At 40.8% G+C, this 16,322-nt stretch overlaps 1 protein-coding gene across 2 annotated transcripts in view; it reads right to left on the reverse strand.

Moving 5' to 3' along the window:
• The window catches only part of ldlrad4b (low density lipoprotein receptor class A domain containing 4b), a 76,807-nt gene that overhangs the window by 13,853 nt on the left and 46,632 nt on the right, over positions 1-16,322 (reverse strand). Inside the window, exon 1 of one of the 2 annotated variants that reach the window (XM_026926556.3) lies at positions 5,825-6,226. The exons of the other annotated variant lie outside the window; for it this stretch is intronic. Within the exon in view, the coding sequence (XP_026782357.1) occupies positions 5,825-5,924 (100 nt within the window). The 5' untranslated portion in view covers positions 5,925-6,226. Of the gene's footprint in view, positions 1-5,824; positions 6,227-16,322 lie in introns of those variants that run through there. 2 annotated transcript variants of the gene reach the window in all.

Below are 16,322 nucleotides of genomic sequence, written 5' to 3' on the forward strand. Positions count from 1 at the left end.
CACACCACGTAAATGCTTATTCTGTTTGACATCTATGGACGCCACATCACTCTGACAAGACAAGAAGAGTGTTTTGACAGGCTCTGAATGTGGATACGAGCGCATTCGAGACAGGCATTCTGTCATCCAGTGATAAACGTGCATTTTTGTGTTTGCAGGCTGGGGGAGGTAGGCTCCTCGTCTACTGTTTTAGAAGGCTGGATCACACAGGTGGTCTTTGTGCTACAAATCAAAGCCCTGTGGCATAGTGGGATGGAGAAAAACACGCTAACAGACTGGCATCCCGCTGGGCATCAGAGGGGCGGGCAGCCGATTCCAGCCCTGCAGTACGGCCATGCCACAAACACTGCCAGTGGGAAGAGGCCATGCCACCCAGCACGCCAAGCAGCAGCCTCTATTCCACACAGGAGCTCTTGCCATCAATTACACTGAGAAAGGAACAGAGACATCATCTTAAAGATGCCCAACTGAGTTTCTGTCCATCAAGAGAAAAAAGGCAATACCGAGCCATAATGGGCTTCTTACGGCTCTAGTGTGCTTACGTGTGAAATGTCAGTAACTGTACGTTGAAATTCTTCACCGAGACACTGCAGTACACCCGTATTAAACTGGAGCACAAAAGATCTTTCACAAGAACACACGTATAGTTCTCAGTTGCAGTTCAAATCTCATCAGATGCTTGAAGACTTCTCAACCTCAATCCCACTGCTTCTTCATTTCAATATCCATTGACTGTCCATCTTCACATTTTTCTCTGCTCTCAGCTCAACTCATTAGATAATTAACAAGTACCTCATGAGTTGAGTTGGTTATATTAAAGTAGTAAAAACACAAAGAGGTGCTGTGCAAGGAGTCTGCTGAACAGCGAATGAGAAGTAGACTGTCAAAGAGCTGTACAGAAATAAAACATCACCAAAAAAATAAAATAAAATAAACAAATAAATAAAAAAAACTGTTCCCTCATTAAAAGCTAGCAGTAGAAGACATGGAATGATACCATTTCTTCTTTTCTAATATTGATACTAAAACCTTGAGACATAAAATGACCATATTAAAAGAAATACTTCAGCCATCCACATGATGTACACAAAACTGCAGGTTTTCTACAAAAATACTACAGCACAAATTAGACAAATTAAAATAAAAGGGCTGCAATTCCAGTATAATACTGGTAAACAGGTAAATGGGTTTACTTTTTTACTTTATGTTATGCTTAAAGCAATTCACTTATATCTCAGGCTTAGGTCTGTTACACAATCTGAGAAGTTTCATTGTTTTCCCCCCTCTCTAGTATCCAAAAACAGCATTTTCTGCTTATATTGGTTTGATATCAGACGGGTGCCATCACTAAGTAATAGATCTGTCTATTTGTCACACGTTAAATAAGTATCATTATTAAGTCAGCGGAAAATAATCAGAAAACATGCTGTCCTTGCACTGCTGTGAGTCATCTGGTAAGTCCAAAAAAAAAAAAAAAAACACTCAGAGTTGCTGGGGCTTAAGTTATTTGGACTCACACATCATCAAGTCACCACCTTAGATACTGTATGAAAGAAGGTCCAGGTACAAAAACAGTACCGGCAAAGAAACATTTCTAAGAGGAGACTTAACACCATTTCTTGTTATCCTTTGCGCCAGAGACCAATCTGAAATGAGGATAAATTGTAGCTTGGCTTTTCAAAGGGAGCGACGGCGCCAGAAGAGTGACACAGAGCTAGCCGTTTTCTTTTTTGAAAAGAAATTAGCTATCTACCTATCGGGCATGTAGCCAGCCAACTTAGTCTCACAGGTGCTTCTCCAATACTAAATACTACATTCATCATCAGAAAGCATTTTTCTCATTTGCTGAATACTGTTTGGATGTGCACTGACTCACAATCATCAGCTATATAAGTGCACTTTACAACACTAAACTGCTTGCAAGAACATTTCAATAATAATAATAAAAAAAATCTCCAAATCACAAAAGCATCAAAAGTTATGGCCTGCCTGTTTACCCATGCTTAACTCCTACACTTTCTTTTCCATCTCACTGTCCCTTTGTCCAAGCAAATCAGTTTTTTTTTTTCCTCCAAGGCTGACGGAAACACAAATGAGCATTTGTTTAGTCTAGTGATTTCCATATGATGGTAAGAGGGGCCATAGTCCTTCTTGTTCATATTAGTCACGTGGATGACACAAATCAGATGGCTGGCTCAAATGAGCATTCTGCCACTGAGCTCCAGTGCCAACATGCCACCCATAGCTCTTCTGCTTCATGTGGGTGATCGCGCAGCTTTTGAAACTATTATGGCTTTTGCTGGTTGCATGAATAAACATGAACTCCACTAATCAGTAAAGCTGCCCCAGGTTTCCAAGTTCAGGACTTCATGTACAGTACATTCTGCCAATCGTTAGCGCCAGAAAAGATCTCACACCTCTGCACTCAACAGAGGTCTGGGGGAAGAAGAGAGCCAGACTGCTTTGCCTTGAGAGACACTTTCAGCTCTCTGTGACAGCATTCGAAATATACCTAAAGGAGAAAGTGGAAAAAGTGATGCAGATCCCTTTCTAACTATGAGACTAGATTTGGTATCATCCTGTATCTTTGTATCTTTTACAAATCTTTTCATTATATTCCTTGACATCTCCTTATCCATGGAGATTGACTTCTATTTTGGGAAAACCTTCATTCTTGGTAACATACCTTGGCATGTTGTGTTTGACCAGAACTGAAAGGTGTTTTCATGGCAGCCGGAGCTACTTGTACAAACTTGCAGGTTGCTGCATCGGCTTGCCAAGTCCGCCGAGTTAAACAATCAGTAGTGAAGTTTCAGGGGGGAAAATGCCATAGTCTCTTTCTTTTTTTGTTACTTCTATTTAGTTAGGAAGTGCAAAATGCATGAACGTTCTCCTGAGGGCAAGCTCAGCATTGAAGAAAGTCTAAAAGATTTGTTTAAATAGAGCGAGCGGGAGAAGAGAGGGGAAAAAAAAAACAAAAAAAACTCTGCACTTCTCTAAAACATTTGCCCATGACCGCTAGCTGAACTTGCATGCATGACCTCAGTGGGTGGAAACCACACTCCTCCATTTGAGAATGCTGGAACAGGGTTGGAAGAGAGTTCACCAGTTACATTTTCAAAGAGCAAGTACAGATAGAGGAGACAGAAGAGCTGGACAAATGTAATCTGAACGAGAAGGAAAAAAAACATCTACTGTCTGTCTTTCTACGTCTACCATAACCAATGTTTCATTCATCAAAAATAGTATTTAAAAGAAGTACAGGGATCCATGCTCTGCTTCTAGACCTCCGGCAGAGCTACAATGGCTAGATTAGTGATGGAGCACATTGACTGGCACTCTGACTCATCAATAATAGTCACTGGATCCTCAGGCTGTTATCACCAAACACATCAGTCGCACACCACACTGCAGCACACAACCAAGCCATCGCTGTGGAAGTAAACCTGCCTACTCATCAGCAGTTTATTTTAATGTAGCAAGAGCTACATCTTAAAATGAATAACTTGATAATTAAATACTGTATTTCTTTTCTTCATTATTTAGTTGTCTATTATACAACTATTTCTTTTTATTTATCATGTCCACTTATCAACACTGCATGGCTAAATAAATCTAGTTTAGAACAATACAGAACTTGCCAAACTGTGGAAACTTCTTGGCAAATACTGATGCACTGAAATGTGAAACCTTCCCAGATTAGCACAAATGTGCAACAAGGGGTAGTGTCACTATTGAACTGGTTTACAATACTGAACCGATCCATGCACCAAATTTCAGCACTACACCTAATGTCTGAATGTCTGAAAGTAATTATGAAATAAGTATGGGGAAAAAAAAAAAATACTTGGGAACATGCTATTATTAAAAAAAAATATCCAAGTTTGGTTGCATCACCCCACAGTGGATTATTTTCCTCTAACAGCATGTTCCAAAGTGTTTATACCTCTTACACCACAGAGATTTGCCAATGATTTTTTATTTTTTTAGTTTAGCAAGAGTAACCATTTATAGATACATTTAATGTTATGAAACCTCTGCAATACTAGTAATAATAGCTATAAACAGTCATTCTCTCACCAGCCTCTCTTATTGCTCTCTCTCTTGAAGTTTAAAAAAAAAAAATAAAAAGCAACTTATGTGGTCGAGAGACCGTAAGTCATCTGTCCTGAAGACTTTCCCGTGCTGGAAAACTTGCTGATCGTTACAAAGCGCTGACACACAGGATTCCTTCCAAAACTGTTAAAACGTCGTCCTCAAAGAAACCTTCACTACATCAATCAATATACACAGAGCAGATACGTAGACAACAGCAACTGGGATAGAGTGTGGGGTCTACCTCAAAATCTTTTATTTTACAATCAAATTAAAGAAGTGTCTTATGAAATGATACCTTAGGTAGGTCAGGTATCTGTGCTACCTTACAAAACATTTTTTTAACCAAGGTTTATTTCTGATGACTTTGATGTAAATTGCTCCTTCTGTGATCTCCAGACTGAGGATTTGTTTCATCTGCTCTAATGTGAGTATACTAAAAATCTCTGGAGAAACATTTTAGACATTTTTTGTGGTAAGATTCCTGACATCTCTTTGAAATAGGAAAATGTAATTCTTGGATTTACACATTATAAGAAAGAAGAGTCAGACTTTTTGTTTTTTTACTTAATGAATCTTATTTTGATTTTGGCTAAATGTTTTATGCACAACTGTAAATTTAGTTAAGAGTAAGCCTCTGTTTTTCTTGTGGACATAAAACTTTACTTCGATTTAATTTCTGATTCTTCTGACAAGAAAGATGTGAAAACAGTGAATCTTTTCAAAAGACACAATCCTTTCTTGCTCCCTGGCATATAACAGATTGTCATTCTGTATTTTCCTGTGTTCTTTAATTTCAAAAAAAAAAAAAAAATCCAATGTGTGTATATATTTTTATTTTGTTACATAATTTTTAAAAAAAAAATTATTTATTAATTTAACAAAAATATATATATACACACATATATATAATAAGACTTGGATTGCATGGAGTGTTCCATACATGTCCCAGTGTGAGGTGGTACTATAGAAATGAGAACTTATTAGGAGGAGTGCATTAATATGAACTGTGATTTGGATTAGAGCCGGCACTACTGTCACAGCTGCTGTTTGCTGAAACAGAGATGCTGGAAACATTTCTGTTACGCAGATAGGTAAATATTAGGATTCTGAAGAAGGAAACGTACAACTATAATAGGGACAACTATTACAGGAAAATAGAGTGGACCAGAGAAAGCAGCTATAAACCTAAAAAGCAAACAGAGAAGCTAGTCTGATAGCAACAGAAGTCCTCTAGTCAAAGCTAAAGACAATCTATTCATAAATCTACAGACATATGTTATGTAGTACATACAGTGCTAAACACTGTTAAAAACATTACAGGAACATGCTACCATATGCACTGATGTGCTGCTGAGGGTTAGTGTGCTCAGGAGTTGGGGGTTAGAGGCTTAGCAGAGACAGACACTGAAAACGTTAATCACTGTCCAAACACCAGACCAGACTGCGACTCAGTCCCATTTGGCTGTCTACTGCCTATACAAGTTCACTACACAGGACACATAAAACACTGGTTTGTGTGTTCTGTCTAGCGCACTGTAAGTTCACTGCGGCGTTATTTGTAATTTAACGGTCAAGTTACCTTTAAACAACGAACTTATCTCCGTCTTAACTACATAAATACATTTTTTTTTAAATAATAAATAAATTAAAAAAACTCTATATAGAAGTTGAAAGCCAGCAGTCAGTCATGGTAAGGGTTGTGGAAGTGAAGCGGTTTTACACTCACATATGTCCATTCCCTGAACTTGGGCTCCGGTGCAGTTACACACGCAGGCGCCATTGGAGCCGTAGCCGCTTCCGCTAGCCGCTCCGCTCTGGTTCTGCATGGAGCTCGCCACAGCGACAACTTCCAGCGGCTCTCCGCGCCACTCGCATCGTCTTCACCACATCCTCGCTGGGGGGAAAAACACTCCCCGTCCTCTGTTAACGGCGAACGAGTCTGTCGCTTTTGTTACTTCCGTTTTGTTGCAGTCGCTGAAGAGCCGGTGTGTTGGTGTTGAATGAGGCAGACAGACTGTGTGAGCCCTCTCCTGCCCTTACTCGTATCACAGCACCGTCTCGCGCACTACAATCCCGAGGGGCGGGCGGCCGCGTCCTGAAAAACCACCCGCTTCCTGGTGACTCCGCCAAGCGCGGGAGGTGGTGGGGGGGGAGGCCTGGGGGAGGTGGGGGGCTGGCTGGGCTGCGTCTCAAACCGCACACTACCGCACTAACGACTATGCCAAACTAGTGCGTTTTGTTTACAAAGCACGCCTGAGAGACTCTTATACTTCTTTTTAAAACCCAACCCAAGGGTTTAGGGCTCCGGGTAAAAGCACTGTCCTGGTGTTACCAGAGGTACTGATCTGACACACTGTAGCATGCGGTTTAGGACGTAGCCATTGTGTTACCTCACCTCTTCGTACCAGACACAACCAAACAAGGCGGTCTGGGAGAAACATGGTGCGTGACCTTGGCGTGACCCCGACGTCTGAGTGTGGGTGAAGCACACATGCTCTCTGTCTGAGCCCTTTAACTGCAGTCATCTTTCACTGCAGCAATCCACAGCAGTGAGCACACTTACACCCTTAAAAACACTACAGGGCAAGCGGATTTCCTTTGTGTGAGGGTAATTCATTCAAATCTAGACAAAAGTTAACGATTTTGATTAAAGACAGCCAACTTTAGTTCTGAATATTCAGTTTAAAACACCAAACAATCTTCTGTGGAAAAGAGGATACTGGTTTAAATAGTTGTGGCTAGGAAAACTGTAACGTTCGCACCAGTGTTATTTCAATTCCCAAAATTACAATTATATATTCAGAGTAAAAGAATTCTGTCTGATCAAAATAAAGACTTGTACAAATAATAATTCACCTTCAAATCTTTGTCTCTTGATTACTCCCTTACTCAAAGCAATTACGGCAACAAAACAATGAATGAGATAAATGCCCGTTTCCCAGAATTGCTTCCCCGTTAATATATTATTTGAGGACAATATTAGCTCTAAGGCACTCTAGTTTAGGAATGGCATGTAGTCGATTCATATATGTGCTTGTTAGTAACCCTTCAGCTGTCTACAACATCCAATCCCAGATGTCAAGATGAAATTTAAACGATTAGATCCTTCTCTTCACCCCCCTTACCCACTCATCCCACAGGGAGACAAGCTGACATTTATCTGTCTGACGTCTTGTCTGGAAGTCATGTCCCCTGCCAACACACACACACACACACACACACACACACACACCAGACGTGGGGGAGGTGGAGAGGTAGGGGTCATGACTCAGGGCTTGAATGGGTGTCTGAAGCAACATCCCAAGGGAAGCTAGTGTTGGACAAACTGTGCATGTTAATGTTGTTGTGGCTGGTTTTCACAATCCCTCCACAATGCATTTTAATATATTCAAATAGACAAAACCTCTAGATAGCATGCTGTCTGTTCTGTATTGATTAAATTAAAATAGCTAAAAAACATGTCATTTAAAGCAAGACACTAACTAACAACATTACTAGCCCTTATTTATATATTTTATCCACACTCTATTTACACAAGAAGCCATTTGCAGAATGTAAACTATCCACACACTTTGGATCAGGTTTCATTTTTAGCACCACAATGATTTCTTATTCTTCCTATTATGTAACCTCTAAAAGGCCCTTCTGTTCAGTTGATGATGTTTGAGGCACAGCGCCACCTGGTGCTCAACAAGGGGAGTCACTGAGACTGGGACAATAACGTTCCCATGCTGCCTTGCTGCTAATTTCAAGGCTTTTCACTACTGAACAGTGTGCAAGTCATTTCCAGCTTCAGACGCTGACATACATACTAGCATGGCTGGAACAAAACCCGAGATGAAATGTAATGTTTTGTCTATGGCTATCCTGACTTGTTTCGAATAGATTTTGAGGCTTACACAGTGCTCTGATCCTCCTCACATGTAACCCATGTTCAGATATGGTTCACAATGACAAATACCCAGCATGTCTCATGTCGCTCCTAGTAATCAATTTATCATAAGTGCACCTTAAACAAATCATTTTTAGTGTTTCTGACCTTTCACTGGGTTGGTGTTTTACACCACCTATAGCAGGGATCACCAACTGGCAGACCACAGTCCAGACCCAGCAAAGTATTTGACCAGATTGAACTGAGTACAGTGAATTACTATAGCAGAGCCGATAAATGCATGTAGTTCATCGACTCTAGCTTTCTACACATGAACCAACTCTGCTTATGTAGCAGGTGGTCTGTTGTGGTTTGTCCAATCACATGTATTTATGTAAATTATTTAGCTAAAGGCAGCTCATCAGAGTGGCGCTACAGGCCTAGAGACATTAGCTCAGAAAAGGGAGACTTTACAGATTTCTTTTATTGACCCTCTCTGATTAGTGAACTGATGTCAAAAACAAAAACAGAATGTTTAAAAACAAATGGACAAAGAAGTATGTGTTTATTCTCCCAATAATTCAAAACATCTGTTCATGGGGCTTGTCAAAATTGGTAACGTAATGAAGTAGTACGAAACAAACTTAACTGATTTGAGTTGTCTTATTTATAACCATGAACTAATCTGTAATGGTTAAACATTTAATGGTCACTGTTGTCACCATTTAGTCAGGCTGGTTGCTAATCTGGATCTTTGTAAACAAGGAGTTTTATGTAACTGGATCTTAATTTTAGTTGTATACCTCCATAGGGTGTATCTTCAAAATGAAATCTCTTCCGAGTTTCACATGTATGTAGCATCTAATAATCATAGCCCACTGTTGGCACAACAGCAGACTGAATACATGGAAAGAGAGCTCATGCTGGTCAACAGAGAAGCCCAGTGTAACCGAGAGTATCCTGTGCAATATACAGCTCCTGTGGCCTCAAGCAAACTCAGAATCCATTCTGTTCCAGGGAAGTCCAGTGATCTGATCCTTTTTCTAGAGAATAGTATCAGGATTATGCTAAACTGAAGTAATGAAATGTACACATGCAAACCATGTATAAATAGTGAATAATGACCTTTTGTAGGTGTTAGTATAAGATGGCCTGAGGGAGCAGGCTTAGAGACACAGGCGCAGGGCCATCACACTGATAATCTGCAGGTTTAATGTGGGAGAGGGCCGACTTCAAGCACTCTCCATTACCTGACTCATCTCCCACCCAAGCCTGCACGCTGTGGCAAATTATCTTCACACTCATCCCAGGAGACCGGGTGTGCGTGTGTCTGAAAATTGCCATCTGTAAGGAAGGAATGTGACGTCTGCGGATGTGTGCTGCAGTGTGTGTTTGTGTGTGTGTAAGACAGAGAGAGAGAGAGAGAGAGAGAGAGAGAGAGAGAAAGGAGCGGGTGAGTGTCTGTGTGTGTAGATAATCACCAGGTATTGAGTTTTTCCCCCCCTCCCGCTCTCTCCCGCAGCCTGCTGAGCATCGTCATGGGCCGTCTGCCCAGTAGGGTGAGGTAATGTCTAGGTTTAATGCCAGCCTCCCACAGCGGCACACACACACACACACACACACACACACACACACACACACACACACACACACAGTGGGCACACACACATAGGCTCAACAGGAAGAACAGCAGGCACAGCAACTCCCAAAATGGCCACTGTTGTGACTCCTAATGATTACGATAACATTATTAGCCTTCTGCTAACGAGCCACATGACAGAACCTCCACCACCCATCCACCCACTTCTACACAATGCTGAATTGCTGCAAATGTCTCACCTGAATCTTCAAAGAACAATCGCTCAAAAATACCCAAATACACCATGTGGCACAAAAAAGTGACAGACAGTAGCTTTATTTGCCTGGATTAGTTGTACAGGCATCACCAAATATGCCACAGGGAACAAACCCTGGGGGAGATGCTCCGAAAATGAGTCTCATATAAAACTGTACAGGCGTGACCCGACAGAGGAAGCGAGAGAGTGCAGCCATGATGCAGCTCTCAGAGCAGCAGTAGTCAGATCTCTGTGGCCCGTGGCCAGCTCGCCTGCTGTCTGCCACGCTCTTTTTTTTAATAAACCTGTCAGCAGCTACATGCCGACAGCATTGGACACACACAGACCGCAGCGACCCAAGGGGCACCAAAATGAACATATCACGAATGATGTGTACACAAGGGACATTACAGTGATGGAACACAGCGCTGTAGAGGCAGGAATGCAATTGCAATTCCACCGGTCAACTTCCAATGTGTTTAGATACCAATGACAATGATAGTAAACATCAGAATAAAGACCTTTGCGAAACAGGTCCCCTTATAGACAAAGTGAAAAATGATTGCTTGTGGTGATTTAGTTTTTAAGCTATTACTGTGTTATTTTATATATATATATATATATATATATATATATATATATATATATATATATATATATATATATATATATATACACACACACACATACATACACACACACACACACACACACACACACAGTATATCTTTATATAAAGACAGGTGAAAAATTAATGTAAAATCTAGTGGCTCCATTATGATGTTCTTATGCCTTCTGATGTCATATTTTGGGTCCACTTTCCCGCTGTTGAGGAAAGAGTCCCTGCAAATCAATACAAAGTTATTTTGATGGATCACCTTCATCCTATGAAACATTTCCTTCCTGATGGGAGTGGTCTCTTCCAGGATGACAGTGTCACTGAATGATTTGATGAGTGTAAATCATATGATATGACTTTCACAGTGACCAGATCTCAACTGAACATCCATGGGAGATTTTGGACCCACGTGTTAGACAGACCTTTCAACCAGCATCTTCAAAACACCATTTAATGGAATAGCTTTTGGAAGTACAGTGCTCATTACTCCAGTCTCACAGACTTGTAGAATCTACACAGAGACTCATGGTTCCTTAGGAAGGTCCAACACCTTACTAAGTCACTATGACTTTTATCCTTTGTCATCTGTCTGTATCTCAAAGTAGATCAATGGCCAAGAGTGAGGTCAGACAAAACAGTACAACCTGTTAATCTGGTTAGTTTTTTTGCTGTTATAATCAAATATGCCTCCTCTTGTCAATAATGAAACAAGAAATTGCTTTTAGCAACATCCAGGCTGTAGACGCACTGTAATATTTAGTCATGTAACAACTATTTTTTCAACAACTATTTTTGGTCAATTCTAGTTATTGTACCTTTAACAGCTAGCTGTACTTATTGGTGTGTTTCCAACATGTTCTCTTGGTTCCTTGGACAGTTAATAGATCTAGCTTTTTACAGGGGTTCAGTCTGCAAGCTTTTGTACAAGGAAAAACCTCTCGTAGTTTCTACATAAAACTCTTCAGAGTTCCTACAGAGAGACAAACCAAAACAACCCTTAAAAGTACCAGAGTGAACAAAAGAAAACCAGAATTCATTGAGTACTAAACAATTTCCCATGGCAGTCAATCAGTCTAAAATACTTAAGGAGGCTTGAATCAATTTAAATACAAGAAAAAATTGAAAATTATAAATATCAATTCCTACAAGGAATCAGGAAGGATCTCTTACACTAAAATCATAACTAGCTTTTCCCTGCTGAGCAGGAAACTTGTTCTGTCTCTGTCCGTCTCTCTGTGTTTCCATGACCTACTTTTCCAGACCCAAAACACAAAAACACAACCAACAGCAAGTAGAGAGAGAACACCATTTTAGAAAATCTGCTGACACATTCAGTCTATCGAACACTATAAGCATAGCGCAAAAAAAAAAAGAAAAAAAAGCTAGATTCCTTAGCTATATCTGATATCTATCTTCCTTCATTAAAATTTTACATAGTCTTTTTGCTATCAAAGAAGAAGCCAGAAGTGGCTGGCTAGTCTGGCTAGTCAGCTGTGCTGAGTCCAGGCTTAACATGGTCGCTGGAGACTGAACTCAGACTGCAGAAACTCCCATCAGCCCCCTGTACTGCCTGCACAACCTCTGCTACGGAGACTTATTGTTTTTGTTGCACATACATTATATCTGACAACTACATGACTGTGGGTCGTCTATATTTCATGTGAGAGGACAAGATGAGTGGAATTTTAACCAGACATACAAACCTGCTGTAATCGAGTCATACACTCTTAGAAAAACGTGATACTATACTGTACCTTGCTGGGATAGTCCCCTGGAGTGTACACCTTTTGTACCTATAGTGCGTACATTTTACCAAGAACCTTTAAAGCATTACTCTAGAAGATAATTACGACCAATTTATGCAATTTAAATCTTTTTAAACTACACTATATTCACATTTCCATGTGAAAGATACATACTAAAGGTACAAAAAAGGTAAGAGAACCACACCAGCAATAAGGAAAGGTACAGTTCAGTACCTTTTTCTCTGAGAGTATAGCCCTGCTTTGCAGCAACACCACCAAAAACAAACGCTGTTGTCAGGGCTCAGTTAGGAACAGGAGAGTTACAGGACTCCCTTTTTCATTCTAAACCAGACCTCATACATTTCTGCATGAACCTCTTAACAACTTCAGACTGTTCACATGGTTCAGAGAGGAGCAGAAAGCATGTGAAGAACATGGCAGGGTGGGAGGGTTTGCTCAGCGAGTAGATGAAACTGTTAACCATGGTAACACAAGAGGCTCTAAAAACAGTTTTTAGAGAGAGAGAGACAGAGAGAGAAAGAGAGAGAGAGTGTAAGCGAGATGGAGAAACAGACTGAGTCATCAAGTATTAAAAATTTAGTGATGTGTACTATGGCCACACCAAGGTGTGTCATGCCCCATTCAAATAAGCTATTACACAACAAAGCTACTAAGATGACAACTTTCCGAAATGTTCAAAACGAAAGATTTATGGATAAATTGTTGGGCTACGTCAACACTGAAAAATTACTAATGTGAACCTGAGGAGCCTTGGCGGTGAGTTGAGGGAGATGCCTATAGCCTGGAGCAAAGAATGGGCCTCCGCCAGCATACTAATACCAACAGCTGGGTCCTTTTAGCCTGGCCACATCTTCCGCATCTCAGCACCTAATTGGCCAGCTTGATAGGAAAGCTGGGTCTTTTCTCTACTGCTTACCACAGGCTAGTCTATTCACTACTGTATCTCTTATTCCAGACTCTCTCTCTCTCTCTCTCTCTCTCTCTCTCTCTCACACACACACACACACACACACACACACACACACACACACACACAAGCACAATACGTAGACAAACGGCTGGACTTCAAATAGACTGCCTTCATGTTCCTTTCCTCTCTGTGTGGCCTCTCCTCTCCTTTTAGTCTTTTACTTTTTTTTTTCCACTGGATTTCATTCTGGCCTTTGAGCCAAACCTGATTCTACTCCGGGAAAAAAGCAATGCTTAAGACTAGTCCATTTATTGCTGCGCTTTCTTCTTTTTGTCCCCACTGTCGCTCTCCTACTCTTTGAGAGGAGAGAGGAGAGCTGTCAGTTTCCCACCTTTAATGGTCCCAGTTGCATCATTAGCCCCAGAACCCACTTTACTGTGGAAAGAAACAAGAAGGGAGGGATGACGGTGAGGGAGGGAGGGAGGGAGGGGGTTATCCCTCGTACTGGGTGGCACACGGGACAAAATGACAAAGAGAACGCTGATGAAAAGAGTCCAGTAGACCTCTGAGATAAACAATCCCACACACAACCCCCCACCCCCCCGCGAGTCCCTTGTCAGGTGACACTGTCCGATATCCATCTGTAATGATGCCGACAGCAGCAACATCTCGAACAGGCATGACTAATACGACGACGTGTGGGGTACTGCAATCAAAGAAACGTACACAACGAGCGGATGCAGGGAAGTGAGACTCTATTCACACAGACAGCATTTTTTAGCCATTTACCACTAGGGCTGGGGATGCTTATACTTTGGAGGTAATATACAAGATGTGCAAAAATTATCTTTACTTTTTACTCAATATAAACTTTTACTCAATGTAAAAACTCAACCAGGAGGTGTAGAAATACAAGGATCTTCCCATTTTACATAGAAACACATTACGTTTTTCAAGGTTTGCCAAGTTTGCTCATCTTTATTGCTATTTAAAGCATTGATGTGGATAAGTTGCATTGTACATGGCAGCACTTGGATTAACGCCTGGATGTTTTGTGCATCACTAATAGTGCTCATAATGAATGTCTGTAACTTTGTTACTTTATGAAAAAACGTTTGGGTTGTATGTGTGTGTGTATATACATACATACGTACATTTTATATATATATACACACACACAGAACAGCCATAACATTAAAACCATTGACAGGTTAGCACCTGTGAAGGGGTGGGATATATTGTCAGTCAGTTCTCGAAGTTGATGTGTTGGAAGCAAGAAAAATTTGCATGCATAAGGATCTGAGCCACTTTCACAAGGGCCAAATTGTGATGGCTAGATGACTGGGTCAGAGCATCTCCAAAACAGCAGGTCTTGTGGGGTGTTCCCAATATGCAGTGGTTAGTACCTACCAAAAGTGGTCCAAGGAAGGACAACTGGTGAACCGGCAACAGGGTCATGGGCGCCCAAGGCCCACAGAAGAGCTACTGTAGCACAAATTGCTAAAAAAGTTAATGCTGGCTATGATAGAAAGGTGTCAGGACACACAGTGCATTTCAGCTTGCTGCGTATGGGGCTCTATAGCTGCAGACCGGTCAGACAGCGCATGCTGACCCCTATCCACCGCTGAAAGCTCCTACAATGGACACGGGAGCATCAGAACTGGACCATGGAGCAATGGAAGAAGGTGGGCTGGTCTGATGAATCACGTTTTCTTTTACATCATTTGTATGGCCAGGTGCATTTGTGTCACTTACCTGGGAAAAAGATGGCACCAAGATGCACTATTGGAAGAAGGCAAGCCAGTGGAGGCAGTTTGATGCTCTAGGCAATGTTCTGCTGGGAAACCTTGGGTCCTGACATTCATGTGGATGTTACTTTGACACGTACCACCTACCTAATCACTGTTGCAGACCAAGAACACCCCTTCATGGCAACAGTATTCCCTAATGGCAGTGTCCTCTTCCAGCAGGATAATGTGCCCTGCCACACTGCAAAAATTGTTCAGAAATGGTTTGAGGAACATGACAAAGAGTTCAAGGTGTTGACTTGGCCTCCAAACTCCCCAGATCTCAATCCAATCAAGCATATGTGGGATGTGCTGAATAATCAAGTCTGATCCATGGAGGCAGCAAACCATCAGGGGTCTTGTGGAGTCCATGCCTCGAATGGTCAGAGCTGTTTTGGCAGCAAAAGGGGGACCTACACAATATTAGGCAGGTGGTTTTAATGTTATGGCATATATATATATATATATATATATATATATATATATATATATATATATATATATATATATATATATATATATATATATATATATACACACACATACACACACACACACACACACACACACACACACACACACACAATCATACATACCTACATACACACACATATAAAGTGGGATTTATTTGTAAGCACAATCAATTAATCGTCTAGAAATAAAGCTGAACAAATTGGCTCCTTGTGACATGTAATACAGGATTGTGAGAAAACGCAAACCTTAACAGCTAAAGAGATTCAAGGTTTGTCTGAATTCTCAAACGTGGTAATACTTCAAACCTAATGAAACATAACATAATCTAGCAGTTCAACTATTACTTGCTGTATAAGAAAGAGTCTCATTTCATCTCAATCTGATTTCAGTAAGGACGTATCAGTAGCACTTAACTAGTTAGCTTTTACTATACAATGTAAAAAAATATCTTGCTCTCGTGCCAAAAAATATTAAAAATGGAAAATTTCACCACATTACAGACCACAGCAAGCAAGGTTCTAGCACAGTCATGCCAAATTAAACCAAATCAACAGAGAAGTGCCTACGGAAGGTCATCTGAACACAAATAAATCTATTAGACTACTTAATTTTCAGTTGGTTAGTTGATATGGAAATGAGTAATGTTCAAGCCTGAAAAGCCTTCAATAAGCCACCCCAACTTCCAAGTCATCAGCCATCTTCAAAAAGCTGAATTACTTTTACTTTCTTCTCCTGAACATCAAAGGGACAATGGCCAATAAAGAGAATCAAGGAGATCACAAGAATGTGCTTCAAAACATCTCTAAAACACATAAAGTACATGAAAAGTGACAAAACAAGCGACTCATTCAAGCCTCATTTTTCACAAGTCACATAAAAAGACTCTCAAAGACATTTTCACTTGCATTCAGCTGCTTGTCTTTCCAGTCCGGCATTTCAGGGAGCAAAACAACTCCATCAGC

Source organism: Pangasianodon hypophthalmus, chromosome 1 (assembly GCF_027358585.1).
Source record: "Pangasianodon hypophthalmus isolate fPanHyp1 chromosome 1, fPanHyp1.pri, whole genome shotgun sequence".
Classification (NCBI taxonomy): Eukaryota; Metazoa; Chordata; class Actinopteri; order Siluriformes; family Pangasiidae; genus Pangasianodon; species Pangasianodon hypophthalmus.